At 40.5% G+C, this 25,461-nt stretch overlaps 1 protein-coding gene across 4 annotated transcripts; it reads left to right on the forward strand.

Moving 5' to 3' along the window:
• The first annotated feature begins 1,181 nt into the window (after positions 1-1,181).
• jph1b (junctophilin 1b) lies at positions 1,182-21,183 on the forward strand. Of its 4 annotated transcripts, none has more exons than XM_027011045.2 (6): positions 1,183-1,836; positions 3,759-4,527; positions 9,651-9,769; positions 14,568-15,202; positions 15,460-15,557; positions 20,521-21,183. In XM_027011045.2, the coding sequence occupies exons 1-5, from the start codon at positions 1,458-1,460 to the stop codon at positions 15,538-15,540; spliced, it is 1,983 nt and encodes a 660-aa protein (XP_026866846.1). In that variant the 5' UTR covers positions 1,183-1,457; the 3' UTR covers positions 15,541-15,557; positions 20,521-21,183. The 4 variants fall into 4 exon arrangements, 2 of the variants coding, with proteins under 2 accessions (XP_026866846.1, XP_026866845.1); XM_027011044.2 differs by lacking the exon at positions 20,521-21,183 and adding an exon at positions 15,874-17,588 and having other exon boundaries at positions 1,184-1,836; XR_003410700.2 differs by lacking the exons at positions 15,460-15,557; positions 20,521-21,183 and adding an exon at positions 13,300-13,624 and having other exon boundaries at positions 1,182-1,836; positions 14,568-14,655.
• Positions 21,184-25,461: the final 4,278 nt, after the last annotated feature.

Raw genomic sequence — 25,461 nt, forward strand, 5'->3', positions numbered from 1 at the left:
GCCTCTCTAGCTCTGGTTTTAAATTGTAAAATTGAATTCCTTGTTATTAAGAATTGGAATCTGAGAAATGTACAGACTCAGTTAAGTCTCTATCTGTAAAGGCTAAAAAAACCTGCAGGTTACTTTGGAAAGTCATAGCTTTAAGAATCATCCAAGTAATGTTTGCAAAAATGCCTTGTTTCAGTATATTCTGAGAGATATATCCAAGGTCCCTGAAATTTTCTCAACAGCTGAAAGTGAAAAAATCCACATGCAGTGTCAATTCATCTGGACTACTGAGATGCACTTTTAGTTGTACCGAAGGACTCCACCTCCGCACTGAGAGTGCTAAGAATTTGGACGTGAAGGAGAACATGGGAGGATATTTCACCAGTTCACAGACAGCTGCACTGTGTCTTTCAAAAATTATTTGAAGATCAGCTTAATGATCTTCAAATCTCTTCAAGGCTTTGACCTGTTGTACCTTAGTGAATTGATTATTAAGTATCTTGAGCACTCAGATCTACCAACAAGAACAAGCTGGTTATACACACTATCAAACTAAAAGTGGCGAACCAGCCATTTCTTATTATGGCCATAAGACTTTATAAGAATTCCCTTCCAATAATGTTCTATGGGCTCTTGATGATTTAAACTCATTTAAGAGGTGAGTTAATAACTATCTATTCAGGTTTGCTCTTAATTAACCTGTAATTAATGTTATATGTGACCTTTGTAATTTATTTTCTGCTGTTGTATTTTATTCTTCGTTTTATACTTTATCTTTAAAAATTGCTTTCACGCATATCTTAATTTATTGTTTGTTTTTCTGCTCTTTTATTTTGTTCTCAAATTTATATTTTATCTTTTGTTTGTACCTTAGTTTATACCATTCCATTTTATTTTTATTCAGTTCAATGTTTAGCAACTTGTAGGCTACCACTTCTTCATCTTATGAGCTTCAGCTGCTCAATACAGAACAAAAAAACAAACAAAAAAACAAAAACCCCAAAACGAGATACTGCTCCCTGTAAAAATGATGAAAGGCTTTCACCCTCCCCTTTAACAGCTAAGAGGGGGCGGGTGGTGCTATAGTATTGACGTCAGCAATTAGGTGTCTCTAACCCGGCTTTGGGCTCTTCTCCCTTCTCCCTCCCTGTGAAGCGAACACGGGGGGGGGGGGAGAGAGAATCATAAAACAAGTCAGGAACAGCGACAGTGACAGCGTGCGGCTCCGGCGCCTGTCCGCTATCCACCCTCTCACTCACCGCCAACACCGACACCAATGCACGCAGGCACTCAGCTCCCCGCGACACCAGCGCATCGCGTAACGCCGCTCTCCCGGCGTCTATTCTAACCACAATTTCTCTTAAAAGAAAAACAACCTGCTTCTGAACAGCTGAACTACGACATAACACCGAGCCACAACCACTTTATAAAAAAAAAAAAAAAAAAAAAAATTTAACCGTATAAGCTGAATGACGGGTGGACGGTTTGACTTCGACGATGGCGGCACTTACTGCGGTGGATGGGAGGACGGCAAAGCACACGGGCACGGCATCTGCACGGGTCCGAAGGGCCAGGGCGAATACTCCGGGTCCTGGTCCAACGGTTTCGAGGTAGTCGGGGTATACACCTGGCCCAGCGGAAATACATATCAGGGCTACTGGGCTCAGGGTAAACGGCACGGTCTAGGCGTTGAATCTAAAGGGAGGTGGCTGTATCGTGGGGAATGGACCCATGGATTTAAAGGGCGATATGGGGTTCGGCAGAGTCTCAATACACCTGCTAGATACGAGGGAACTTGGAGTAACGGGCTGCAAGACGGATATGGGGTCGAGACATATGGCGATGGGGGTAAGTTTTGTTTAACATTACTCGTCCTATTTAAATCTCTACAAAAGTCTTTTTTACTGACATATGTGACATAAATAGTTTTATTTAAAATCACCGGATTTTGTCTGAAATAGACTCATGGTTCGTGCAATAAGAATATGTGGTTGTATATAAAGAATTGTCATAAGACTGCACAATCGCAGTCACGTTTTTTTTTTTTCGCAATCCAGTCTAGTTGGCTCATTATTTGTTGATCCGTTATCCAGTTCCTCAGTATTTACCACATAAACATTTAACAGCAAACAGTTCAACTGTTAGACCGGGTAGTTGTATTGATATATAGCATTGGATCGGATTGGTCAGTCATAGAGGTCATCGCTAATAATAGCAACATCTGCAACACTTCAAATCAAAGTCCCTTTCAATCGGCACCAACATAAAGACAAGTATTGATCTTTGTTTAATGTTTTTTTTTCTTGATTGTTGGTTTTGTTCTATATAAAAAAAATAGTTAACTGAAGCTAATGTGTTACAATCGGTACACTGGGCTAGATAGGCCCACACTGAGTTCGCATGTAGGCCTATGAGGACACAGAAATGCACTGTAGTACATTTTATTTGAGAGAACAGACTCCTATCTTTGCTTGTTGGAGGATGAGGTTCAGCTGTTGCTCTAAGCAACAGTAGTCTGTCAGTTGGACAGAACGCTACATGCGAAATGGCTAAAACCTTCACTTAAAAGAACTCGTAGAAAGCTGACTACTTATCTTAAATATTGAGAAATAACATAACTATATTCTATGCATTTTCAAGTTTTTGAAATGTTACCTCAAACCCCTACTTAGAGAATCTGAGCTGAGGATCAAAAATTAATAATCGTTTGTGGTTTTACAGTTTAATTTTCATACTGTAATATGTAACCTGAATATGTATCATAATAAAGTTAAAGCTCTATTTCAAGTTTAATATATAAAAATATGGTTTGTCTTTCTCATTAACAGTGATTAACTATCTGATTAAAAGTCCCTTTTTGTAAACTTTCACCTTGAGCATGTCCAAATTATTGCGATTGGGAGAAAACTGGGAAGATGAAACAGATCTTAGACAAATTAGATAAATAATTGATAGTTATGGCTGGTATAAGCTACAAATTTCACAATGTCTCAGGTTACTTCCATGTTTTAAAATAGATCTGGGTGTTCTGTGGAGGCTGTCAGGACTGACCCACTGGTGGTTGAGATATAGGAGGGACAGCCATCCAGCCTGTCACACTGGCATCATTCCACAGCTAGAGTTACAGAGTTACACATGGTACATAGTAAATGGTGTATTACTGGCCCACCACTGCATGTCTAGTATAAGATATTTTTTTCAACAATAATATGAATTATATAAAAACGTGCTTTGAACACATTGGCAAAAATTATACTTCAACTAAACGTTTTATTAAGTTTCAAAGCTAGATAATAGAAATGGCATGGCTTAAATTTATTTACAAAGAAATTGATTTTCTAGATTTAAACAAAATGACATGAAATTCATTAATGGTTGTCTTTCTTTAGAAGAAAATTATTAAATTTTCACCCCAAATCGTTTTTTATTTACTCTATAGTTGTCAGTGGTATACCAAATACCCCAGTGCCAAAAACATCCTGGTTTTGTCAGTGGGATTGAATTTTGGACTCACTGGGTGACGTATTCTGATAAGTTTAAAAATATATATTTTGGTAAACATGTAACAGTTGGATTAAGTTAACACATCTTGAATGTGACATTATATTTCTTGTGGAATATTTCTTTTTAAAAAGATCCAGAAAAGAACATTATCTCTGGCACATGGAGTTAAATTATCATGCGTCTGAAACATTATTTATGCTATCCCTGTGTCCTGTGGCATTGCCATCCTAACTAACCATATGCCTGCGTGCACTGTTTTTTTCCAGGTACGTACCAGGGCCAGTGGATGGGTGGCATGCGTCATGGCTATGGTGTGCGCCAGAGTGTCCCATACGGCATGGCAACAGTGATCCGCTCGCCACTGCGCACCTCATTGGCCTCGCTGCGCAGTGAGCAGAGCAATGGCTCCGTGCTGCATGAATCAGCGGCGGCAGCAGATAGCCCAGCGGGCACACGCGGCGGATTTGTCCTCAACTTCCACAGTGACAGCGAGCTGGGCTCGGGCAAGCGCAAGGGACTATTCCGCCGTGGTTCACTCTTTGGCAGCCTCAAGCAGCTGCGCAAATCCGACTCACGCTCATCCATCTCGAGCAAGCGCAGCTCGGCACGCAGCGACGCAGCCATGAGCCGCATCAGCTCCAGCGACGCCAACTCCACGGTGAGCTTCGGCGACGGCGATGGGCCCGATGAGTACGCGCCGACCGAGGACAATGTGGACGCTACCACCACTGAGGCCTACATGGGTGAGTGGAAGAATGACAAGCGGAGTGGCTTCGGCATCAGCGAGCGTTCAAATGGCATGAAGTATGAGGGCGAGTGGACCAACAACAAGCGCCATGGCTACGGTTGCACCATGTTCCCCGATGGCACCCGGGAGGAGGGCAAGTACAAGAACAACGTACTGGTGCGGGGCATCAAGAAGCAGCTCATTCCGCTGAAGAATACCAAGACGAAGCAGAAGGTGGACCGCGCCGTGGAGGGAGCCATCCGGGCAGCTGCCATAGCAAAGACGAAAGTGGAGATAGCAACCTCTAGGTAAAGCCCACCACTACATCCCCAATACCACATGCCCACACTAAATGGGCTCCTAAAAAACTTCTAATTGGTAGCTGATATACCAATATAAGTAATATTTTCAAATACTTAAAAAAAAACATTTTCTCAGAGTTGTGGTGTTTACTTTCCTTTAATAAGGAAGTTATGGGTTCAGATTCATTGATGGCACAGAATAAATATTTGAAACAGATTCCATTAAGATTCTCACCACACTTCTGAGTGATATGAAAATCATGATAGTTTGTTTCAAAAAGTCAGATGTGTTGGTTCAGAGAGCCTTGCAGGTAGAACCATGACTTTAGGAAAAACCTCCATAAAGGTACTACCTGACACCTGCAAGGATGTATTGAAGAAGTCTAAAACAATCCGAGTTCAACCTGAGTCACTGGTTCCAATCTCATCGCTTTGGCTCTTTTTCCTATGGCCATGACAAGACTAGATATGTCAGAGTGAGAGAAAAAGACAGACAGACAGACAGACAGACAGACAGACAGACAGACAGACAGACAGACAGACAGACAGACAGACAGACAGATAGATAGATAGATAGATAGATAGATAGATAGATAGATAGATAGATAGATAGATAGATAGATAGATAGATAGAGTGAGCAGGCGGAGGGGTAGTTGTTGAATGGTGTGATGGCATGTTGAACAATGCTATACCATCACATGCCTGCACCCCCAGCCACCACTGAACAGCTAATCAATGCAGGGCCAGCAGGAAGTGATGGCGATGAAGCCACAGAAGCATCAGGAGGGTGGAGGTGGGGGTGGGGGTACATGCAGTTCCAAGCAAGTCTCAGAGCGGGAGTACTGGAGAAGCAGTTGACATGTAATGGCATCGACCGCAACGGATTTCTGGTTGTACCCAAGGCAAATAGAGAGTCTACTGAGAAGAAATCAAGCACAGATGTGTCTGGGGATGAGGTGTTGCTCAGAGAGAAGCTTCTTATGTAATTGCGGGATATGGCGTATGTACAGGATCCGTCCATATGGGAGAAGAAAACAAAAATAAGGATTTATGCAGTATAAATGCAGAGCTCTGGGGGCTGTTTGCGCTGAGATGTCACAGTTGCCGTAGCTGTGGCCATGGAACATATCATTACTATTACAGAATACACAAACCTGAGGGCTTTACCATTCAGCACGCACACAAAATGCAAGCGTTTTCTTTTCTAAAAATACACTAAGCCCCTTCTCACCTCTTGGAAATGACATAGCTGGGACGTTATTCCTCTTGTGTTTCACCCTATAAGTAGCTTCAGGGCATGAATTAGAATGGCGTGCTTAGTCAGGGGGTGTAAATGAATACTTTATTCAAAAATGCAAATGTGGCTAATGAATGAATAGTAACTAGTAAAGGACAGTTGCAAATGAAATGATAATTGGCCCTCAGAAGTTTCCTTCCTGTGTTGGCCATTTTTGCATGTTTATGTGAAGCACTCCTTTATATGCACTGAGGCTTGTAAGGAAGAAGAATGAGGGGGACAGCCTCCCTGATGTCTTGTTAGTGAAGTACATTTTAAGTGAGAGATAACTGCTCCACAAAATTCCATTCGCTGCTAATCTTTTTTTTTTTTTTTTTTTTTGAGTGTAGTAATCCTATAAAGATATCTCAACTGTGTGATACATGAGCTTTGGGCTCGTGTCAGGGTGTGGAAGAAGTGCTTAAACACACTCTGACGCAGTGGTGTGGCTGACATTAAAAGACTGGATTTTGTAAGATTCCTCTCCCAACAAATGAAGTGGAATTTCACTTGGATTACTTACCTAATTTTTTACTTGGACTATTGCAGTTCTCTGCTCTCGTTGCTAAATTCGATCTCATGTGTATGACAAAGACTTGCCCACGCTTTTAAAATTATGTGTGCTTTCTTTGTATTATGTCATATGGTGGTGTGTTCTAATTTGCATGTGCGGATGTCTGTCTCTAAATAATGTTTTAGCTGTGTTAATTTAGTGAGAATTGTTACATAAATCCAGCTGCATTGTGTACACAGGGCCTTTCTGTCGCCAGTACCATGTACACACAGTGCCGTGGTCTTGCACAGACCACTCATTACCATGTGCATCATTCTGATGGCCTGGAATATGAATTTTAATGAAAGCTTCAATAGCAAGGCTTACACAATCCGCGCAGCTAATGAAATAGTAATATGTCCCCAAGCAGTGGCATGAATTAAATATCTCTCCGTGCCTTTGAAGACTGTTATGAGGAGAAGTGATAAGCGCTAAGAGGACTCTCGGAATGTGTGGAGAGGCTGAGAGAGCTGAGGCCAGGGAGAGAGAGAGAGAGAGAGAGAGAGAGAGAGAGAGAGAGAGAGAGAGAGAGAGAGAGTGAGAGAGAGAGAGAGAGAGAGTGAAAGTGGCAGAGGGAGAATGAAGGAGAAAATAGAGTTCACACTTCTAGAGAGCTGTTCTCTCTCTCTCACTCTCTTTTTCACTCTCTTTCTCACTCTCTCTCTTTCTCACTCTCTCTCACTCTCTCTCCCTCTTTCTCGCTCTCTCTCTCACTGCCTACAGAGTGGTGTCTCTGAGGCCTGACTAAAAAAGGCAAGACCGGAGTTGGCTCCTCAACCGCTGACAAGAATATAGCCCTGCGACTGATACAGTAGTCAATCTGTGTGCTCCTATCATCTGTTAAACCACTCAGCAGAGTGAGCATGTTTGGGATATGTGTATGTGTGTGTGCGTGTGTGTGTGTGTTTTTGTATGTCATTTACATTGCCACCAAGATATCTCACAACCTAGCCTCCGCACAAAAACAGCTATTAGTATAGCTATTGCTAGCATTTCCTGGTAAGTATTTCAGAGTGTTTCTGCATAATTACTCTTAAACTCATCAACCAGGATATGTCATGAGGACCATTTGTCTCTACTGCGCATGGCTGCAGTATGGATTCCTAATCGACTGCTTGAGCTCAGAAAGAAGATTCCCATTTTTATGACAAGATCAGAAACTCTCGTAGATCTCTTCGTGATCATGAAACCTTTCAGGGGGAAGATGGAAGGTGAGAGAAAGAACCAGTAAGGCTACCGAGAGAGGGAGAATAGGAGAGATATAAGTGTGTTGAAAAAGGAAGTCATTTTGTACTTTCAATCACCTGATTTTTCACTAAGATATATGTGGACCAGGACAGTCTAATAGCATTGCCTTTATCATCCCATAATACTTGATTTAATTTTGTAATTACACCAGCTTCAGTTCCATGCTGTTACCAATACTTTTCATCTGTTTAAAGATTTTGTGCTGTGTCTTCTAGATGGGATTACCCACCTACGCAGATTAACTACCTTTTCAAATCCCCTACGAGTTCGTAGTGTTGGTCTGATAGTAGTTGTTTGTATAAATTAGCACAACTCGTGATCACATGGAAAATGTGGGGCATCTATTTCCTGCTTAACACAATCCAATGCAAACATTGTGGTGTGGTCAGCCCTTCGCCCACATCCTCATAGTCACCATCCACTGTCTCTGCAGTGAAATCCTGACTTCTGGTGCACATGCATTTAGATTTCCCTCCTTTACTATAATGTACCCATAGTTGTCTATCACATTATGCTTAGGCTTTCAAAGGTCTGTGTGCTCACTGATGCAGATCAGGACAATTTGGATGTCTCCAGAACTAGTGGTGAACACATACGATGTGATAATGGTGTATGACAGGGGTCTCTCTGTTTCCAGGCGCTGAGTGTAGGGCTAGGCAGCAGTATCCCAGCAGGCTACAGGGGAAGGGAGGACGTGTGCCTCTTGACATCTTTATCTGCACTCTTATGTGTCTGATAGAAAGAGAGTAGGTGGATATGTGTGTTTGTCTGTGCATGGGGGGGTGACTGCTGCCAAATTAAAAAGCTCAGAATTTCAACTGCTGCATCTGTCACCAAGGAGATGTTCTCCACTCCACTGTGTAACGCATTAGATACAGCCTATTGAAGAATAAGAACTGGAATACTGCCAACATTGCTTAGAAGAAATAAAGGATCTCGTTTATTTTCCTGGTATGAACTTGGTGGAGCCTGTATGCTTTTCTCAAGACTTATCAAGACTTCTTCATTTTTATATCTACTAACCTGGGTGGTAATTATTAACACAGTGATGATAATGATTAACTGTTAAGATGGTGATGATGCTGATGCTGATAATGATGATGACAACTGTGATTAGGATGGTGAAATACCAGGTGCAGAGTAGCTTGGCTTAAGCACGCAGCCAGCATCCTGCTTCTGATGTAAACAAGCTGGCTGGCCGAGAGAGAGCGAGAGAGAGCGAGAGAAAGCGCTCTATCAGGAAGGATCCAGGTTCGCGCCATTTATCAAGAGCTTTAATGGAGCTCTAATCCCGCTGGATATGAGCTCCATGGCAGCTCCTGTGCCCACTGAGCTGAGTTCCATGTCGTCAGAGTCACCATTCTAGCCTCGCAATCCAGGCCTGTTTCCCTTCCTGGGTCCTTCTGCCAGTCTATTCTCATTCACATCAGTTATATTCTTGGCGGCTCACCAGTGCCACTGATATCTTCCTCTGTTCGATCTGTGGTCTGCCATAGGAGTGTCCGCATGACGCAGGTCTCATTGCATGCGGCCTCCTGTTCTGGAAAGATGAGGAGGGTCCGAGCGGTGTGTGGATTCGTCCAACTGAAGGATTCAGCATTTCAGGCTTATTACATAACTCCTCCGCGCCGGCTCACAAGTCATCGTCTGGGTCAAAAATGTTCTGCTGAGACACTGTTCTGAAGCCATGCAGAGGGAGAAAACTGATTGTCAGTAAATTATTAAAATGGCTACGTGGGAGATTGTGGATTCAGGACAGGCCTGCATGGTTGACACTTTAATCAATAGCAATAGGTTTTATGGTTTGCGACCTGAGTTTGACACTGTGTGCGTGTGCGTGTGTGTGTGTGTGTGTGTGAATGTGTGTGTGTGAATGTGTGTGTGTGAATGTGTGTGAGGAGCACTGGTGACTGAAGCTGCTGGGTGCGAGTGTGAAAGGTTTGCACTTGATTCCACTTTTTGTGTGTGTGTGTGTGTGCGTGTGTATTTATGCATTGATCCATCTTCCTCTCTTGTCTTCTTTCCACTTATCTCTTTCTGTTTTCTGTCAGAACGGCTCATGCCAGAGCCAAGGGTGAAGCAGCAGACCAGGCAGCCCTGACTGCCTGCCACGACTCAGACATCGCCCGGGCTGTAGCCAGAGAGCTGTCCCCTAACTTCCATCAGCCAGGTATCTCCCTCAAACATTGTTCACACAAACATTGTTCCATACACAAACTTGCACCCACCCTCTATGCACAGCCTGTTACATGTGTCTGTGTCTTTTTCCGGGTTGAGTGCATAATTATTAGGTGAGAGAAACTTGCAAATGAGTGAAGGCAAATGACTTTTAAAGGGGAGGCATTTCATTTGCATAGCTTATCTGCTGTTTGTTGCAGCCAGTCACTTCACATTGCTTTTAGGTGTGGGGAGATTATTTTCAGAAAACAAAAAGGTGTGGACAGGCATGTGTTTTAAGATGGTGTATGATTATGTAGTGAGTTTTCTACTCACCCAGCACCTTTTGGTATTGGTATATTATAGATTTTTGTTTACAAATGTTAAACACATTTTCAGAACTATTTCCCATTTTTTTGAAAACCTTAAAAACAAACCCTTAAATTTAAATCAATTCATCAAAATGCATCTCTGTCTGGCAAAAGCAAACTGTTGACCCAAAAACATGCTAACTTTGGTCATAATGAACCTTTGCCTTAATGGAACAAGTGCATAGTGACCATCACCTACACACAAGATGTTACTAAATAATAACTAAGGTGAAAAGGAGAGTAAAATATAAATATGAATGAAATTATGTAAAAATTGAGTGCAGAACGATCATTGTAGTACAAAAAATATATCCAAAAATGTATGGACATGCAAATGATTTGCGTTTGGTACAAATTAAACAAGTTCCAGAGGAAAGATCTTTTAGGCAGAAAGAAAAATGTAGATTTATTTGATCACAGTATTCCACAAGTTATATATCTTTCAATGTCTTCCCTGGCCAGTGAGGCCACTTCCCTTATAGGGAGATAATATGAAAGGAAGACAGTTGCGATCTGTGGATTGCCATTGGACTATTCATGAGCCAGAATACCATGATGCCATCTGATGCTATCCCAAATGAAAATGTAAACAAAATCCTCAGACTGTTCTCTATGCTCTTGTTCAATCAGAGCAAACCAAAGATCACTGAGAAAGGTCATTAGAAGCAGTAAAATACAGTTTTATTAACTACATAGTTGCTTAAACATTGGTTTCCATTTTACCAAAGACAAGAAGGAGCACACCTGTGGTATGGGTGTTAATGGAAATAACAAACATAAAGTGTCCTAGTTAAAGAGTTGGTCTACCACTAGCCATAAGAAAGAGCTTCATTACTCCTTGTGCAAGTGTCTGGAACAGAACTGAGGTCAACTGGGCCTGTATATTTTATATATTCCTATATTGATTATATCATACAGTACACTTGTCTACAGGCATCTGCATGACATGTTTTTCCACTCATTTATTCTGTTTTTGTCTTCATTCAAACCTCATTATTGTTTGCATGTTGATTGATAACACCTTTAGAACTGTGTTAACAATTAAGCTTGTTAGTGTTTAAACTATGGCCTCTGTGTTATGTGTTTGATTGGGAGTTTGGTCTTTGTCTTTGGAATGGCAGTTTTCTTAGTGATAGCATAAGGTTATAATTATGCTTTTAAGAAAAAAGAGTTTAGGGGATCTGCAGCAAGGAGGGAGCGAGAGGCATGTGCGGATGCAGGGAGTCTACATTTTCCACAGCAATGAGCGAAAAAGGAGGAGGGGAGAAAAAAAAGCAGCTGTAGCTCTCATAGTGCAGAGCGGCTAGCAATGCACTACACTGGAGAAGAGAACCGGCGGGCTTAAATAGAGAGGCAGATAAACGGGGAACAGGTGCACAGGATCAGTAATCAGGTGATTGGGAGTAGGGCAGATGCTGTGTGTGTGTGTGTGTGTGTGTGAGAGAGAGAGAGAGAGAGAGAGAGAGAGAGAGAGAGAGAGAGAGAGAGAGAGAGAGAGAGAGAGAGAGAGAGAGAGAGAGAGAGAGAGAGAGAGAGAGTGAGTATGAGAGTGTGAGTGAGTGGGTGTGTGCTTCCTACTGTGTGCCGAGTGCACCATGACAGTCTAATGTTTTGCCAAAATAGTTTTCCTTCTGGGAACTCAAAGCATTTGTTGAATTGTGCTCAGTGCTTCAGAATTTTATGTAAAAATTAAAAAAGCAATTGTTTAAAAATATTCTCAATATAGAATATTTGCATAAATATAACAACATTAACACATATTTCATTTCTTAAAAAACATTACACATTAATGTTATACACTTAACAGGGCCAAACTCAGATTCAAATCATAAACCTTTAGCCTGACAGTACATTACAGATCATTCCCTTCTTTCTTCTAGACACAAAGTAGAACCCTAAAACCCACCCAATAGCTGGATTTAAACCCTCAAAACCATTCAGTAATTTCAAATCCCCCAATCCACCAAATGTCCAGCCAGATTGAGTTAAAACAATTCTAAGGGCCCATGACTGGTGAGATGGTGGGCTGAGTACGATACGTTTTCATGGGGCCCAAAATTGCTGGCAGTGCCAATGTTCCCAGATGCAAATCAAATACCTTTTTCCATAAAACCTCATTCCATCAAAGCCATTGAACTACTACAGGCCCTTAGAAAAATGCTAGTTTTGCATATGAGATCTGAAATTTGAATGCGTGGAGAAGTCAACGCTCCATGGCAGGTGTTGCCTGTATAATGCAAGAAGTGGAACTACTGCACTAATGGGCAAGTTGTATGATTGGTTATCTGTTAGGAGGGGGCAATGTGATGATACAATACACTGAATAACAAAACGTTAACTTATCTTTGTCCCACAATCTAAAATATGTGGACCGTATTGTATTTTTGTACACCACATTCAAATTTGTTTAGAATTTTTCTAAAAGCAGGTTTTTAAGTTACTGTTTTTTGTTTTTTTGTCTGAGCAATTAATTTTTGCATTAAGTATATAACACTTATTCATAAGTAAGCCTCTTATTACAAACTTATTTTAAAATGTAATTTTTCTTTTTTTAACCAGTGATAAATACATAGATAACTACATCACAATATGTTTTTCTGAGTGCAGTGTCAAAGTCACAGTTATTTATATAGTGCTTTTTACAACACACATTGTCACAAAGCAGCTTTACAGATGTATGGGTCCAGATCTCTGATGAGCAGATACCTGTACCTGAAGTGTCGACAGTACTTTAGAAACAATGGCACGAATCATACAGAATAGATATTTTGGCCAGTTTCAGTCTGTAAGCAACAGTCACAATATCAGATTAAAAACCTTTATTTCATCTATTTATTTTAATAAGAAATTCTTGTGCTCAGTTTTTCAGTCTTTTTGAAGTGTCACTATGATGCATTTTGTCTAGCAACTAAAACCTAAAGACCATGATACATATGTATTGTAAATATGTTTTTAAGTAACATGATAATAAATTTGTATTGTATCACTCACCCCTATTATATGTTCAAACTAGGGAATACAAGGATAAAAACAAATCTGTCAGTTTGCTACTTTTCTTATTGACCAACATAACAGTCCCAGCATCTGTGAAGCGTCCCTTTGTATTGGAGACATCTCTGCGAGCTCTGCTCCCTCCCTGGTTGAGCCTCACAGCTGTCTTTGTGTTCTCCAGAATCCGGCACTGTGCTGCTGCATAGGTGCTCCTGCCAAGAGTCAGCGGAGACCTCAGCACATTCTCCACAATGCAGCCTGTGTTTCTGGAGACAAAACAACCACCCCATACCAGCCTTGTCTCGGAGAGCCCATCTGTTTAGCACAATGGTCCCCTAAAGAAGCCTCTGAAGGACCAGCGTGGGGCCACACTTTGGTTCTAGCCCATCACTGATATACAGCCAATCAGTAATATTCCACTAATTAAGGTCTTTGTTGAGTGCAGTTATTTCATGATTGGTTGAGTCAGGCCTGGAATCCAAACCTTGGATCTACACTCAAACTGGGTACTTTTGATTTGGGATTTTCCTCTCACTGATCTAGTAATCCTGATCAATTTGTTTAGGATATTGCATGTGACAGATGACCAGGACGTCAAAAGGATTGGGTCATTTATTTTAATAAGCTTCACAAACAGGCTTAGCCTCTGGTATGTCAGGAGGGACCAACAGATGTACTGGGCCTACAGATCTACTGGGTCCATTGCACTTGGCTGTGATATTTAGATTCTGCTGAGGGTGTTCATAAACTGGGTTAGGTGTGTTAGACTGTTTACAATGTGTGAAATATTGGGGAAAAACATGGTAAATCATCAGGAAAAACATGGTAAAACATGGTAAGTTAAGAGCCTGTTAAGACTCTTAAAGTTTGCTTTATAGATAAAGCCCTAACTAGTCTTATGACTAAAAGGCATTTTAATAGAGATAGGTGAAAATATAAATCAAAACTTTTATTTTATGCCCTTTCACTGTCTCTATAAGAGTATCGTTTCAGATCTGTGGTTAATTATGGGCAATCATCTGATAAACAGCGTGAGTTAAATGTCCATCTATGGCTAGAGCTGGACATATGCCAGTAAAAGTTCTAGAAAGCCTTTCCATGTCAGCTGTGAGATCGCTTTCGTTACGCCTTTGCCGAGGAGAATCTGGAGAATGCCTGGAAGCTCACACTCTGATCATAAAGCAGCAGGCCAGAGTCTGATTCTCTAGCCCTTTAGAAACTGAGAAGCCCTCTGTTTATGCAGGGTTTTATCTAGAACTCTCCAGACACTGCAGGAGAGAAAGAGTGGAAGAGGGATGCTCATACCAATACCAAAGTGCTTATCACAAGAAATTCTATTTTTCATCGTGGTTCTAGAACCTTCTAAGAATAGAAGTTCTATTATGGCAAATGTGCAATATAATTTACACACAGTCAAGGTATTTGTGTTTCTGATGCTCTTTTTTAAAGGACCTGATTATATCAAGCAGAGGTTTTCCAGTGAGCCAATAGAAATCAAAGAAGTCATTGAAGAGAAAAAGGAGAAATCACCCTCAGGAAGCCCCCATTTCTATCGCAAGGGCACAACACCCACCCAAACACCAAACCAGAGCCCAGGTCCCACTCCTCCTCCCTCACCCCCACTTAGCAAGAAGAAGCCCTTCTTCAACCGAAGCACCCCCAAAGCCACCAAAGAGAGCAAGGCTCCCACAACTGAGAGTATGGCGGCAGGCGTACCAACCCCCAGGCAGTCAGCCAAAGCGGAAGTGAAGCAGGAAGTGGTCTCTGCCTACAAGCCGTCGGCGCTGGTCGCCAAACCCTTGAACCCAGGTAACGGTGAGCTCCACTCACAGTACCACAGCTACTACGTGAAAGCAGAGGTGATGATCCCACCCGAGGAATCAGAGGAGGAGGAGCAGAAGGTGACTCAGGCCACCCTCACCAGGATGCCGCCGCCCACCAAGCAATACTATGTCCTCCCTGCCCCAGCCAGAGAGAGCAAGGTAGAGCCCAAGCTGAAGAAACAGGATTCACTGAAGCCAAAGAGTCTAGCAGAAACCAAGAAAGCCAGCATGGAGATTACCACTGACCCAGCTGAAGAATCAGTAAGTGACCTCACATGCATAATTGTCTGAATGTGGCGTTGAATTCAGTTTTAAATTTTGCATATATATCAGTGTTGCAAAGAGAATTTATGCTGTGAATATGCAGTTTTTCAGCTTCCATCTTTTGTTTTAACAAGGATAGATTCAGTAGTTTCTCAAAAAAATATTCTTCGACCTAGACCATACATGTCAGACTAACAAACAAAAAATGGAATAAATAAACAATAACAATCTTTGTATTTTTCATTCCACTACAGGGTCCCAACTCAATCCTGGTGGCACTAGTGATGCTGATTAATATTGGACTAGCGATAATTTTTGTCCATTTCCTGACTTGATGCTTCATTAAACTCAGGTAGGAAGATGCTTCACTCACAAAATGCCCCCACCCCCACCCTAGCACAAATACCTTATCTGGTGTTAAGAAAGCGTCTGAGTTCAGGAGGACTCTGTCTGGAACACCTTCTTATGACTAATGAACAGGGTAGGAATCTGATACTGGATCAGATCTTCTGCTCTGAGACGCTTTGAGAACACCAGCCAGTTGTGACTCCAACCTCAGCTAGTGTATGTGTTTATTCCACCTTTTAAATGTATAATTGCTGTTGAGGTTGTGCCTGAATGTGACTGGACGATAATTATTGACCCCTCTAACTGTTTTGACCCTTCAGCGAGTTCTTCAGAACACACGGCGTAGGCCCCATAATTCTCTGCAGTTGCGTCGACGGCCTTTAAAACCTGCCGCTCAGACTCAGACACAGGCAAAAGGACTGGACGACTGGAATTAGAGCGAAAACACGGGAGCAAAGCCGAGGCCCCCGAGCTGAGCCCAGCCAGGTCCTCTCACCATGATTTGTGACTTGCTTGGGCTCTGTGAAAGCTGAAACAACGTCGTTGGGAGAAGGAAAAAAATCTGCTGACCCAAGCCGTATCCAGTCAAGTGCACGTGCACCTCACTGCTGTGGGAGGAGCTAAGCATGGGGTCGGGGGGGATCTTAACTGGATATGTTCGGAGATGCACTTTTAGTTGACGGAAGCGAACAGCTGCCTTACTATTTTGCCGTCTGACGTTGCCAAGGGGAGATGTGCAGAGCAGAGCTGCCAGTGTGCTTGGACGTCGGGAGTGTGATGGCGGTGTTCACTCACTGCCCCCATCGACACTCCACGCACATTTGCAAAAAGGGTCACCTGCCAGTCTTATTGCATCGCCCTCTGTCTCTGAAGTTTCTAACACCTCTTGCTCATGTCTTTAGGAGGTTAATCTTTAGGAGGTTAAACTTTGTCTTGAGTACTTGTTTGTTTCTCTGTCTCTGTGTGTGTATGTGTATATGTATGTGGGTGTGGGTGTGGGGGTGTAGGTGTGTTTAAATCTATTGTATTATAAATGTATTTTTGTTTTGTTTTTTTCTTTTTCTGTATTTCCATCCTTGGCTATAAAACCATAAGTTGTAGTTTTGTCCCCTTTCTCTACAACATCAATTACAGGAGACTGGCAGATATGAGCATCTTTTTTTTTAGTGTGTTTAGATGTATTCATCACACTACCTAAAGACATTTAATTTTATTGGCTCCAACTGAAAATGATCAAAGTGGGCTGTTTAAATTTGAAACTATAAAAACTTTTGTTGTAAAACTAGAACCATCATGAGGCGGCTATCCTGCAGAACAAATATTGTAAAATAGCTGTAGCATATTTTGCATGGTGTTTATTTGTTTATTTATTTGATTCATTTAGAATTTTATAAAGGAATGGCTGGTGCACTCAGCTGTGCACATGTAGTGATCAGAGACTGTGCTGGTTAAGATCTTCTCACCCCTGCTAGTGCTGGACCCATGACCCCCCAACCCGCTGAGCTGCTGTGTCCGAATAACACCCCAAGGAGTTGTGTTGAATGCATTCAGGTTGAGCCATTGGTTCTGCAAGTGAATGTAGAGAGATGCCTTAAAAGACTTTTATAACAGTGATATAGTTTACCTCAGAAGATTAGTGCTTTTGAATTTTTGTCTTAATTCATTGGAGATTTTACTGAAATCTGCTGTTATCCAGTAGTATATTTATTTGTCTGGTGGTGCATGAAGATGTGGTTTTACTTTAGATTAAACTGTATGTGGCACCTTTGCGCCAGTATTTAAATTTGAGAAATATATAAATACATATATTTTATATACATAGTATGAATATATTTAGTGAGTTGTTGCATACCTAAATTATATTGTTACAAAGCACATGTATTTGCTGATTGAGTTGATTATTTCGTGTGCATGGTATATTTTGAAGTTGGATACTGCTTCAGGTTCATTATGTAGAAGAGATGGGCTGTGTGTGTGTGTGTGTGTGTGTGTGTGTGTGTGTGTGTTTGTGTGTGTGTATGTGTGTGTGTATATGTGCGTGCATGCGTGCGTGTCTGTGTGTATGTGTGTATGTGTATGTGTGTATATGTGCGTGCGTGCGTGTGTGTGTATGTGTATGTATGTGTGTGTATGTGTGTGTATGTGTGTGCGTGCGTGTGTGTGTGTATATATGTGCGTGCGTGCGTGCGTGCATGCATGCGTGTGTATGTGTATGTGTGTATATGTGCGTGCGTGCATGCGTGCATAATGGGAGGGACCTGTGGGTTTCAGAGCAATAACAGGGCAACTGTTTTTGCAAAGGATGGTCAGACTGCAAGAGCATGTGAGAAGGCGAGAAGACAGGATGAAAGTGTCACATGGGAAAGGGTGATCCATTTTCAAATGTAGATTTGGTTTATTTTTCAGACTGAACAGGTTAAAGGTTTTTTTGTTGTTTTTTGCTTTTTTAAAGATGGGGGAACAACCCCCATCCATATTTTATTTGTATACAGTGGCTATGTACATGGCTGTTTTTTCTATGGTTTTATTCAGTCCCAAATTGAACCAAAACATTATCTAAAATAAGAGCCCCATGTTGGTCTGAATTACATCATTTTTAAGCATTTATACAAAGTACAGCTAAATTTGTCTGTATTTTTCTAAACAATATTTAACTTATTTGAGTAACAATATGTTTTAATGATAAAGCATATAATTGTAATGCATTTGAGAGTAATGGGTATTAGTCAATTTGATATTTTAAGATTTTTAACTGTTTTCATTATAAAAGTCAATTTGACAATTGTGAACATTTTGGTACTGACTGTCCCTCAAACCTTTTTTTGAAAGTTATATTAAGTAAAAAATTTTTTTTAAAAGACTACATTTTACTGTACACACACACACACACACACACACATATATATATATATATATATATATATATATATATATATATATATATATATATATATATATATATATATATATATGTATTTTAAATGGTTTATTACATAACATTGCTATTCACATTACTGAAGAAGGAATGGAAGAGAAAATTAAAGAGTGGAGGGTGCAGAATGAGAGTTCACCATGATATTGAGTTGATTATTCACCTATAGTTACAGGGCTGTTTATTTTAGAGTGCCCCTACCTCCCCAGGCCTCAGTGTGAAAACAGGCTCTTGTCTGGGGTATAGCTGTGGTGATCCTATGGCAAAAATAGTGCCCAACAGCTGCGGCCAGCCAGCCGAGGCTCACGGTCGAATGGCTAGAGCATCAGCCGCCTGCCATGTCTCTCTCTCCCACCGTCTCTCTCTCTCTCTCTCTGTCCCCCTAACCCCCCCCCCCCACACACACACACACACACCCTTCTGGCCAGGGAAGGAACGGAAGGTCATGTCACAGCTGCTTCGTCGCGCTCTTTCTGCATGCGGACATAGACTCTGCTGCGCTCTGACATTACTATAGAAAGAAACTAGAGTGACTGACTGCTACTTAGAGGCCTGTAGATGGGCAGAAACACACAAGATCAACTTCTGCCTTAAGAATGCTAACGTGGCTAAAAACAAAAATAAGCAAGTGGGAGCAACTTATGCAAATCATTCTATCAACTACCATTAGCCCATCACTGACTGGGAATTATACTATTTTACCACTGGTAGCCATGCATTTTCAGGTGGCATATTCCTTTAAGAGCAGAGGTGGGATAACTCATAGAAGCCATGTTACATGAGGACTGCTGAGTCATACAGACTCTGCCAAGAGACAAGGCACAGCAGGTTCACTTCCTCACAAAGATACCGACTTTGGATCTCCAGGCCCAAGGAGGCTGGCGTTTGTTTATCGCATGCACAAGTCCGAACAAGAACAAGGCTTTCGAGCCAAGGTGTGACTTCAAGGGAAGATATATTCCTGAGATAACATATTCCTGGTTTTATGTAGAATATAGTGAGATAATGAGATTAACTTTCACAAGTTTTCCACAGAATTTTAAACATACCTCCCATGCGCTCACACACATTCACGCGCACACACACAATCACAGTGCAGTGAGGACAGGATTTAGAATACCACTCAAGTTGCCTGGGCCTTTCTGTCATGAGAAAAGCTTATCATTACTGGCAAGAGAAATTTAAAAATATATTTAATGTGTTTAAATGTATACTTATATTATTCAGTCCTCAAAGTTCTACAATAAGCAATGTCATCAAGCTTTCATCATTTGAATTTGAACAGATTAGATTCCATAAGGGAACTGTCCTTTTATAAGATGTCCTTGTACACACTCTGAGATGCCAGTGCAGTTTATGAACTATTTAGCTGGAAGAGTGAAGGCAAGCAGCATCAGTTACAGAGAATGCGCAGCATGCAAATGAGAGGCGGCGACAAACCTCGAACATCTCGGACTACACACAGAGACTTGTGTAGCACGGGACCTCCCTTTTTTCGTGCCGTCTGAAACGCTTCTGCACGCTGACCTAAAGGAATGACTCCCAAAGGGGAACAGAGGCCTACATAGATACTTCTCATTCACCCTTCAGTTGCGTGCCATTATTAGCAACACTGTAAGTACTGTATTCTGTCAACGGAACATGCTTTACTACATGACAGTGACATCGGGCTGTATTTTTGGGTGCAGCCTGTGAAAAATAATATAGAGTATATTCATAGAGCATATTTCTGGATATCAGTGGTAGTCATTTTTCAAATTACATAAAAGCAACATTTAAAGTTTACAGAAATGAACTTGTCAAAGTTGTCTGGTTTATCTGTGTGGAAGTGGGGAGAGGACACAGACCGGGACCCCTCACAATTAAGTCCACTCCACTGTGTGCATAGTTCATGCTGTTAAGCACATTTATTTGTTTGGTGTTTATTTGTTTGTTTATCCCTAAACTTTATTCCTTTGTGCCTTAATGGGCCGAGGTATATATGGAGACTCCTTAATCGTCCCCTGTTCTCCCCTCCCACCCCTCCCACTATTAGAACCAGATGGATAGGCCCCGTGGGTCAATGCCGTGAGGTCGAGCCGTCCGAACACACCTGCTGCGACCCATCAGGTCCGCAGCGCGACGGGCAGTACCAGAATGGCTTGTCAGACCCTTCGCCTTCTCCTGTGATGGCAGACCAAGCCTGGCTCTGTATCTCCCCCTGTGGGAGCGCAGAACAGAGCACTGGAGCATGCACCTGCAACCTCAGGCCCAAGATCAGCTTACCACCACTGTCGCTTACCAAATCGCTAATTGGGCATGTCTTGAAAATGTTACTTTTTTCCATGTTGCTAATCTTACTTAAACATTTTTGGACCTAAAATGTTAATATTATGCAGAAATAATTAAATATGTGAAATCAGCAGATGTAATTTGGCATTTCAGTTCATCTGAGGAATTTTTACTTAGATCTTAGTTTTCCAACTGTAGTCCAGGAGTGCCCCTGCAGTATTTGGTTTTAATGTTCTAATGCTCTAATGTTCTAATGTTTTAATGCTCTAATTCACCTGTTGGACAATTCTCAAGCTTTCTTTTTGGAGTGTGTCAGAGCAGGGAAAATATGTGACTGGAGCATTGGAGTCAGCAAACATTTACTGACAGGAAAATTTGCTCTTTCATTTCAATAAAATGAATGGCATGAGACAAATATCTTTATTTACTGCTCATCTGTGTGTCATGTATTGAATTGCATGAATTTCTTTCATACACTAAAACAATGATTCACAGTGATTAATCAAGTGTCAGACACTGACTCACAAATCACACAATGACTGAGGTTGTGTGAAATCTCCTTGGGAACACCCCAGACATACAACAGCATGCTGATTCCCACAGATAAATCTGAGCCTGCCCAAGAACTATTTTAAATGATTTCATTTTATTCCAGGTTACAGTACTTTACCCTGAAAATGGTGACAGTGGAATGCCATGTAGACCAATTTGTACCATGCTAGAGTTAATTAACATTTAACTGGAACCTAGGATTTTAGTCATGCTTAGTAATGTTATTTTTTACAGCAACTAGGCAGACAGTTCTTTCATTTTAAAAAAATAAATAAATAAAATATTTTAAAAAGTTATTTACATAATTTATTCACAGTTCACTGAACTTTAAGGTTAGCACTAACTGTAGGCAGCCTTGTCTTACCATTTCAGAAATTACTGCTTATTTAAGAGGCAGCCCTAGAGCACACCCAAATGGTGAAAGAGATCCTTTTTGCTGTGATAATTATCTGATATTCTCCCTAGACATAAAAGAAAAACTATTGTAAAAATAATTTTAACCATGAGGAGATACATCTGATTTACATTTCTAGAGTTGTGTACCATTTATGTGTATAACTTACACGAGGTGCATAGTGTAGCTTTATCCAGAATAGAAATGTCTCATGAATCATTTCTGTAACATAGAAGAGAAAACAGTATAATCTCACAGATGTAGAAAATAGAAAGAATTAAGACAGTATTTTCTGATGATGTGGCATACCTTAAGATCCTCACAAGGATCTTCAGGTATGAAAAATTCCCAAAACAGCTTAAAATTATACAGGATCACAACTTTGACTTCAACTTGCACACGTGTGTACACTGAAAGATTAAATGCAGAACAAACATTAATCAGACAGTTTGACTGAAACGATGACAGTAAAAACTGGCCTCATGACTTCATTACTACTATCCACACAAAGGGCTATGTGCAGCATTTCACCTGAAAAGCTACACCAACTGTACTGTGTTTCCATAGATCATTACCAGGTTTGCTTTTATAAAAATTGAATAGATGCCTCATTCTCTTCTGATTTCAAGGGTTGCACTAAATATACTGCTAATTTGCATAACCATCAAAACATGCCACTAGACTTGACCACTGAATTATCTTTCAAAGTACTCAAACATGGTAATGCTCATTTTTCTTATTTCAGTTACATCATACCCTCAAAGAGGAAATTTTGTGGAATAGCAGATCTTCAGAGATTTCTAAGGCTAAGAGAAAGAAATCACCATGTCAGAGTGTTAATGTTTTTATTTCCACATACATTGTAACTAATTAAGTCCTGCTAGCTAATCTCTTGTATGTCCAGATACTCCACCTACAGCAATTGTAAACTCTTTTCACCTCCATATATTTTTCTAGAGGTGAACTATCATAGTTCAGTTTACATTCTGGCTATTGTTGCCCAGGATACCTAAAATACCAAATATTGTCACTAATTCACTAAAGTCACTAAAGTTTGCAATGGCAAAATAAATAAAACGTCCCTTTCAGTGAAAGCATCATTATGTGCTTGTTAAGACTTACTTGGAATTGCAGTCTAGGTAATATTAAACAGCTTGATTTCTTTGTTGCACTGTGACATGTTTACTGATGTGTAGTATATCGGTCCTGAAAAGTTATTTTTAAAGAAACTGGATTACAACAGATTACAACTGAATTACAGTTCTAAAAATCACAGAAATTACTTTCAAATTTGTGCAGATAAATTCAAGTTCTCTCATTTACTGAAACGAAAATAAGGGTAATACTGAATCAATACAGCAGAGGTGAACTTTAAACCATTTGCTCCAGGATGTTTTATTCAGGACCAAAATTACTTCATAGAACATATTTTCCAATCACAGCACTCAATGTTCAGGACACTAATAAAAATGTAAGGTTTGGGTTTGAACATCTCTGAAATAAAGAATCAAAATATTAACTTTATGTTCAACTTATGCAATAACTAATGTTTGGTTTTGTTATTACCATCATAATTTTACTATAGGGCAGACGGGGAGCCATGCATTAAACATTTAATCTTAGAAACTGGTTGTAAAAGCAAAGTCAACATAATCAACAGACTTAATCAACAAACAACATTTTATATTCATGCTTAACAGATTATTTATATTTGCAGAAAATGTGAGAGCTGATGTTCATTAAGAGTGATCCAAGACATTTGTGGTAATCAAAAGAGCTCTTGCACATCTAATAGTGGGCTTATAGAGACTGACTCAAAGACTAAAGGAAGCCAAATTGATTGTCTATTAATGTTTACATAATCACAAATAGAAGCATAGATTTAGTTACCAGTCACTGGTAAAAAATCATCACAGGCATCACAGATTTCAGTCATGACAATCCAAAATATGTGTCATACATCATATAAACTATGAAAACCTTTTACTCTGTACTTACCATCATACTCATACCAAATGGTCAAGGATTCTGAAGAACATACTAGTTGTTTTTTTTTTTTTTGCAAAACCCCTTATGGTAAAAAGACACTACTACAACTAGCATAACTCTGGTAAAATCATAAAGTAGCACCATGATCTCACAAGTTCAAAGGCATTTTCAAATCCTAACCAATTGTAAAAGATATTTGACAACATCTAATCTAAGCCCTGGGGTTTTCCTCAGAAAATATAGTAAGAAATGTAAATAGAGAAACAACTGTCAAAAAGGGGAAGTCTTAGGACACTCTTCTATGCCACAAGAGAAGTGAAGAATTCAAATGGACAGCCTGACATGTTATACAGTCGATGCTGTTATTATTCTGACACAGACCATTTACTCGTGTGAGCATTTGGTGTTGGATTGATACACATTACACAAATCACATGTACTGGGTGATAATTTTATGAGAGGTGCATGCCTTTTCTTCTAACTCCTATTCTGACTTAGTACTAGGTTTTCACGTCAGCCTTCCAGACCACAAATTTCAGTGGCTGCTGAAGAAAATGTTCAGGTAGGACAGGGGAGGTGTGTTCCAACGCAAATGCATTCAGTTTAGACTAAACCAACCAGTAAGACAAGTTAAAAGGGCTGCAAAACCTTCAGATACATTGCTTTCTTTCACTGAAAAAACATACATCACTAGACCAAAAAAAGAAACATTGCTTTTTGTCTGTGATCCTCAAGAAAGAAGTCAAGTCAACTATATTTCTATAGCCCTTTTTACAATTATCACAAAGCAATTTTACAGCTGTTTGGGACAAATCCCCAATGAGCAAGCCAAAGGCGACAGCGTGGAGAAAAAACTCCCTATGAGCAGGAGGAAGAAACCTTGAAAGGAACCAAGACTCAAAGAGGAAGTCCATCCTCCTCTGGATGACATCAGGTAGTACAACACAAACAATATAAAAAAAATAAAGAAAAAAAATGAAAACAAAGCAAAAATGCATGGCAGTATTAAGATAATTAAATGGATAAATGTATTAACATTTTTACAAGGTTTACTAATATATTCAGTTTATTGGGATTTCATTCCCAAGTCCTGTTTCAATGTCTCAGTAAACGCATATGTTGCTGACAGAAGAGCACAGTGCGAGTTGTGGGGACAAGCGGGTTTATCGAAAAGCAAAAGCAGCTGTCTCAAGCAAGCAAAAGTGAGCTACGAATTATTCTAGAGAAGGGAATTATTCTAGAGAAGGCTGATGAGAAGTGCTGCGAAACATCTCCTGTGGGGTGAGATAGGGAAGGTGGGAGGGAGGAACAGATATGGAGAATAATCAATAAGTAGGGAATGGAGAAGTGATAGGGAGATATAATTGGTGCTAGTATGAGTGAGGTCTTGACTGGAAGCTGAATGGGGTGACAGAACAGAAATATTGGGGCGATAGAACGGAAACCATGTCCCCAAATGTGGCTGGCTCTTAAAGGTGATGTGGGCTTTCCTATTTCAAATTTTTACTTACCATACCTTCTGGTTCATGAAGCAAAATTCACTGGTTAATCAGGCAGAGGTTTGTAAAGTATTTTATGCTTACATAACAATTGTGGCATACTAACGCTATACCTCCTACTAATTCTTGAAGGTTACTGTATATGTCATTATCCAAATACTATTTTCCCCCACTGAAGTGTGAAAGATTTGTTAAGGTTGCATAACCTATGTTGAGAATCCTTTTGCTATATCAAGTGAGGATATGAAATATGGCTCATCATTGATAATTC

Source organism: Electrophorus electricus, chromosome 7, assembly GCF_013358815.1.
Source record: "Electrophorus electricus isolate fEleEle1 chromosome 7, fEleEle1.pri, whole genome shotgun sequence".
NCBI lineage: Eukaryota > Metazoa > Chordata > Actinopteri > Gymnotiformes > Gymnotidae > Electrophorus > Electrophorus electricus.

Coding starts and splice junctions, on each gene's coding strand:
- jph1b (XM_027011045.2), top strand. CDS start 1,458: ATGACGGGTGGACGGTTTGACTTCGACGATGGCGGCACTTACTGCGGT. Junction 9,770..14,567: donor CCCTAACTTCCATCAGCCAG/GTATCTCCCTCA, acceptor TCTTTTTTAAAG/GACCTGATTATATCAAGCAG. Junction 15,203..15,459: donor CTGACCCAGCTGAAGAATCA/GTAAGTGACCTC, acceptor ATTCCACTACAG/GGTCCCAACTCAATCCTGGT.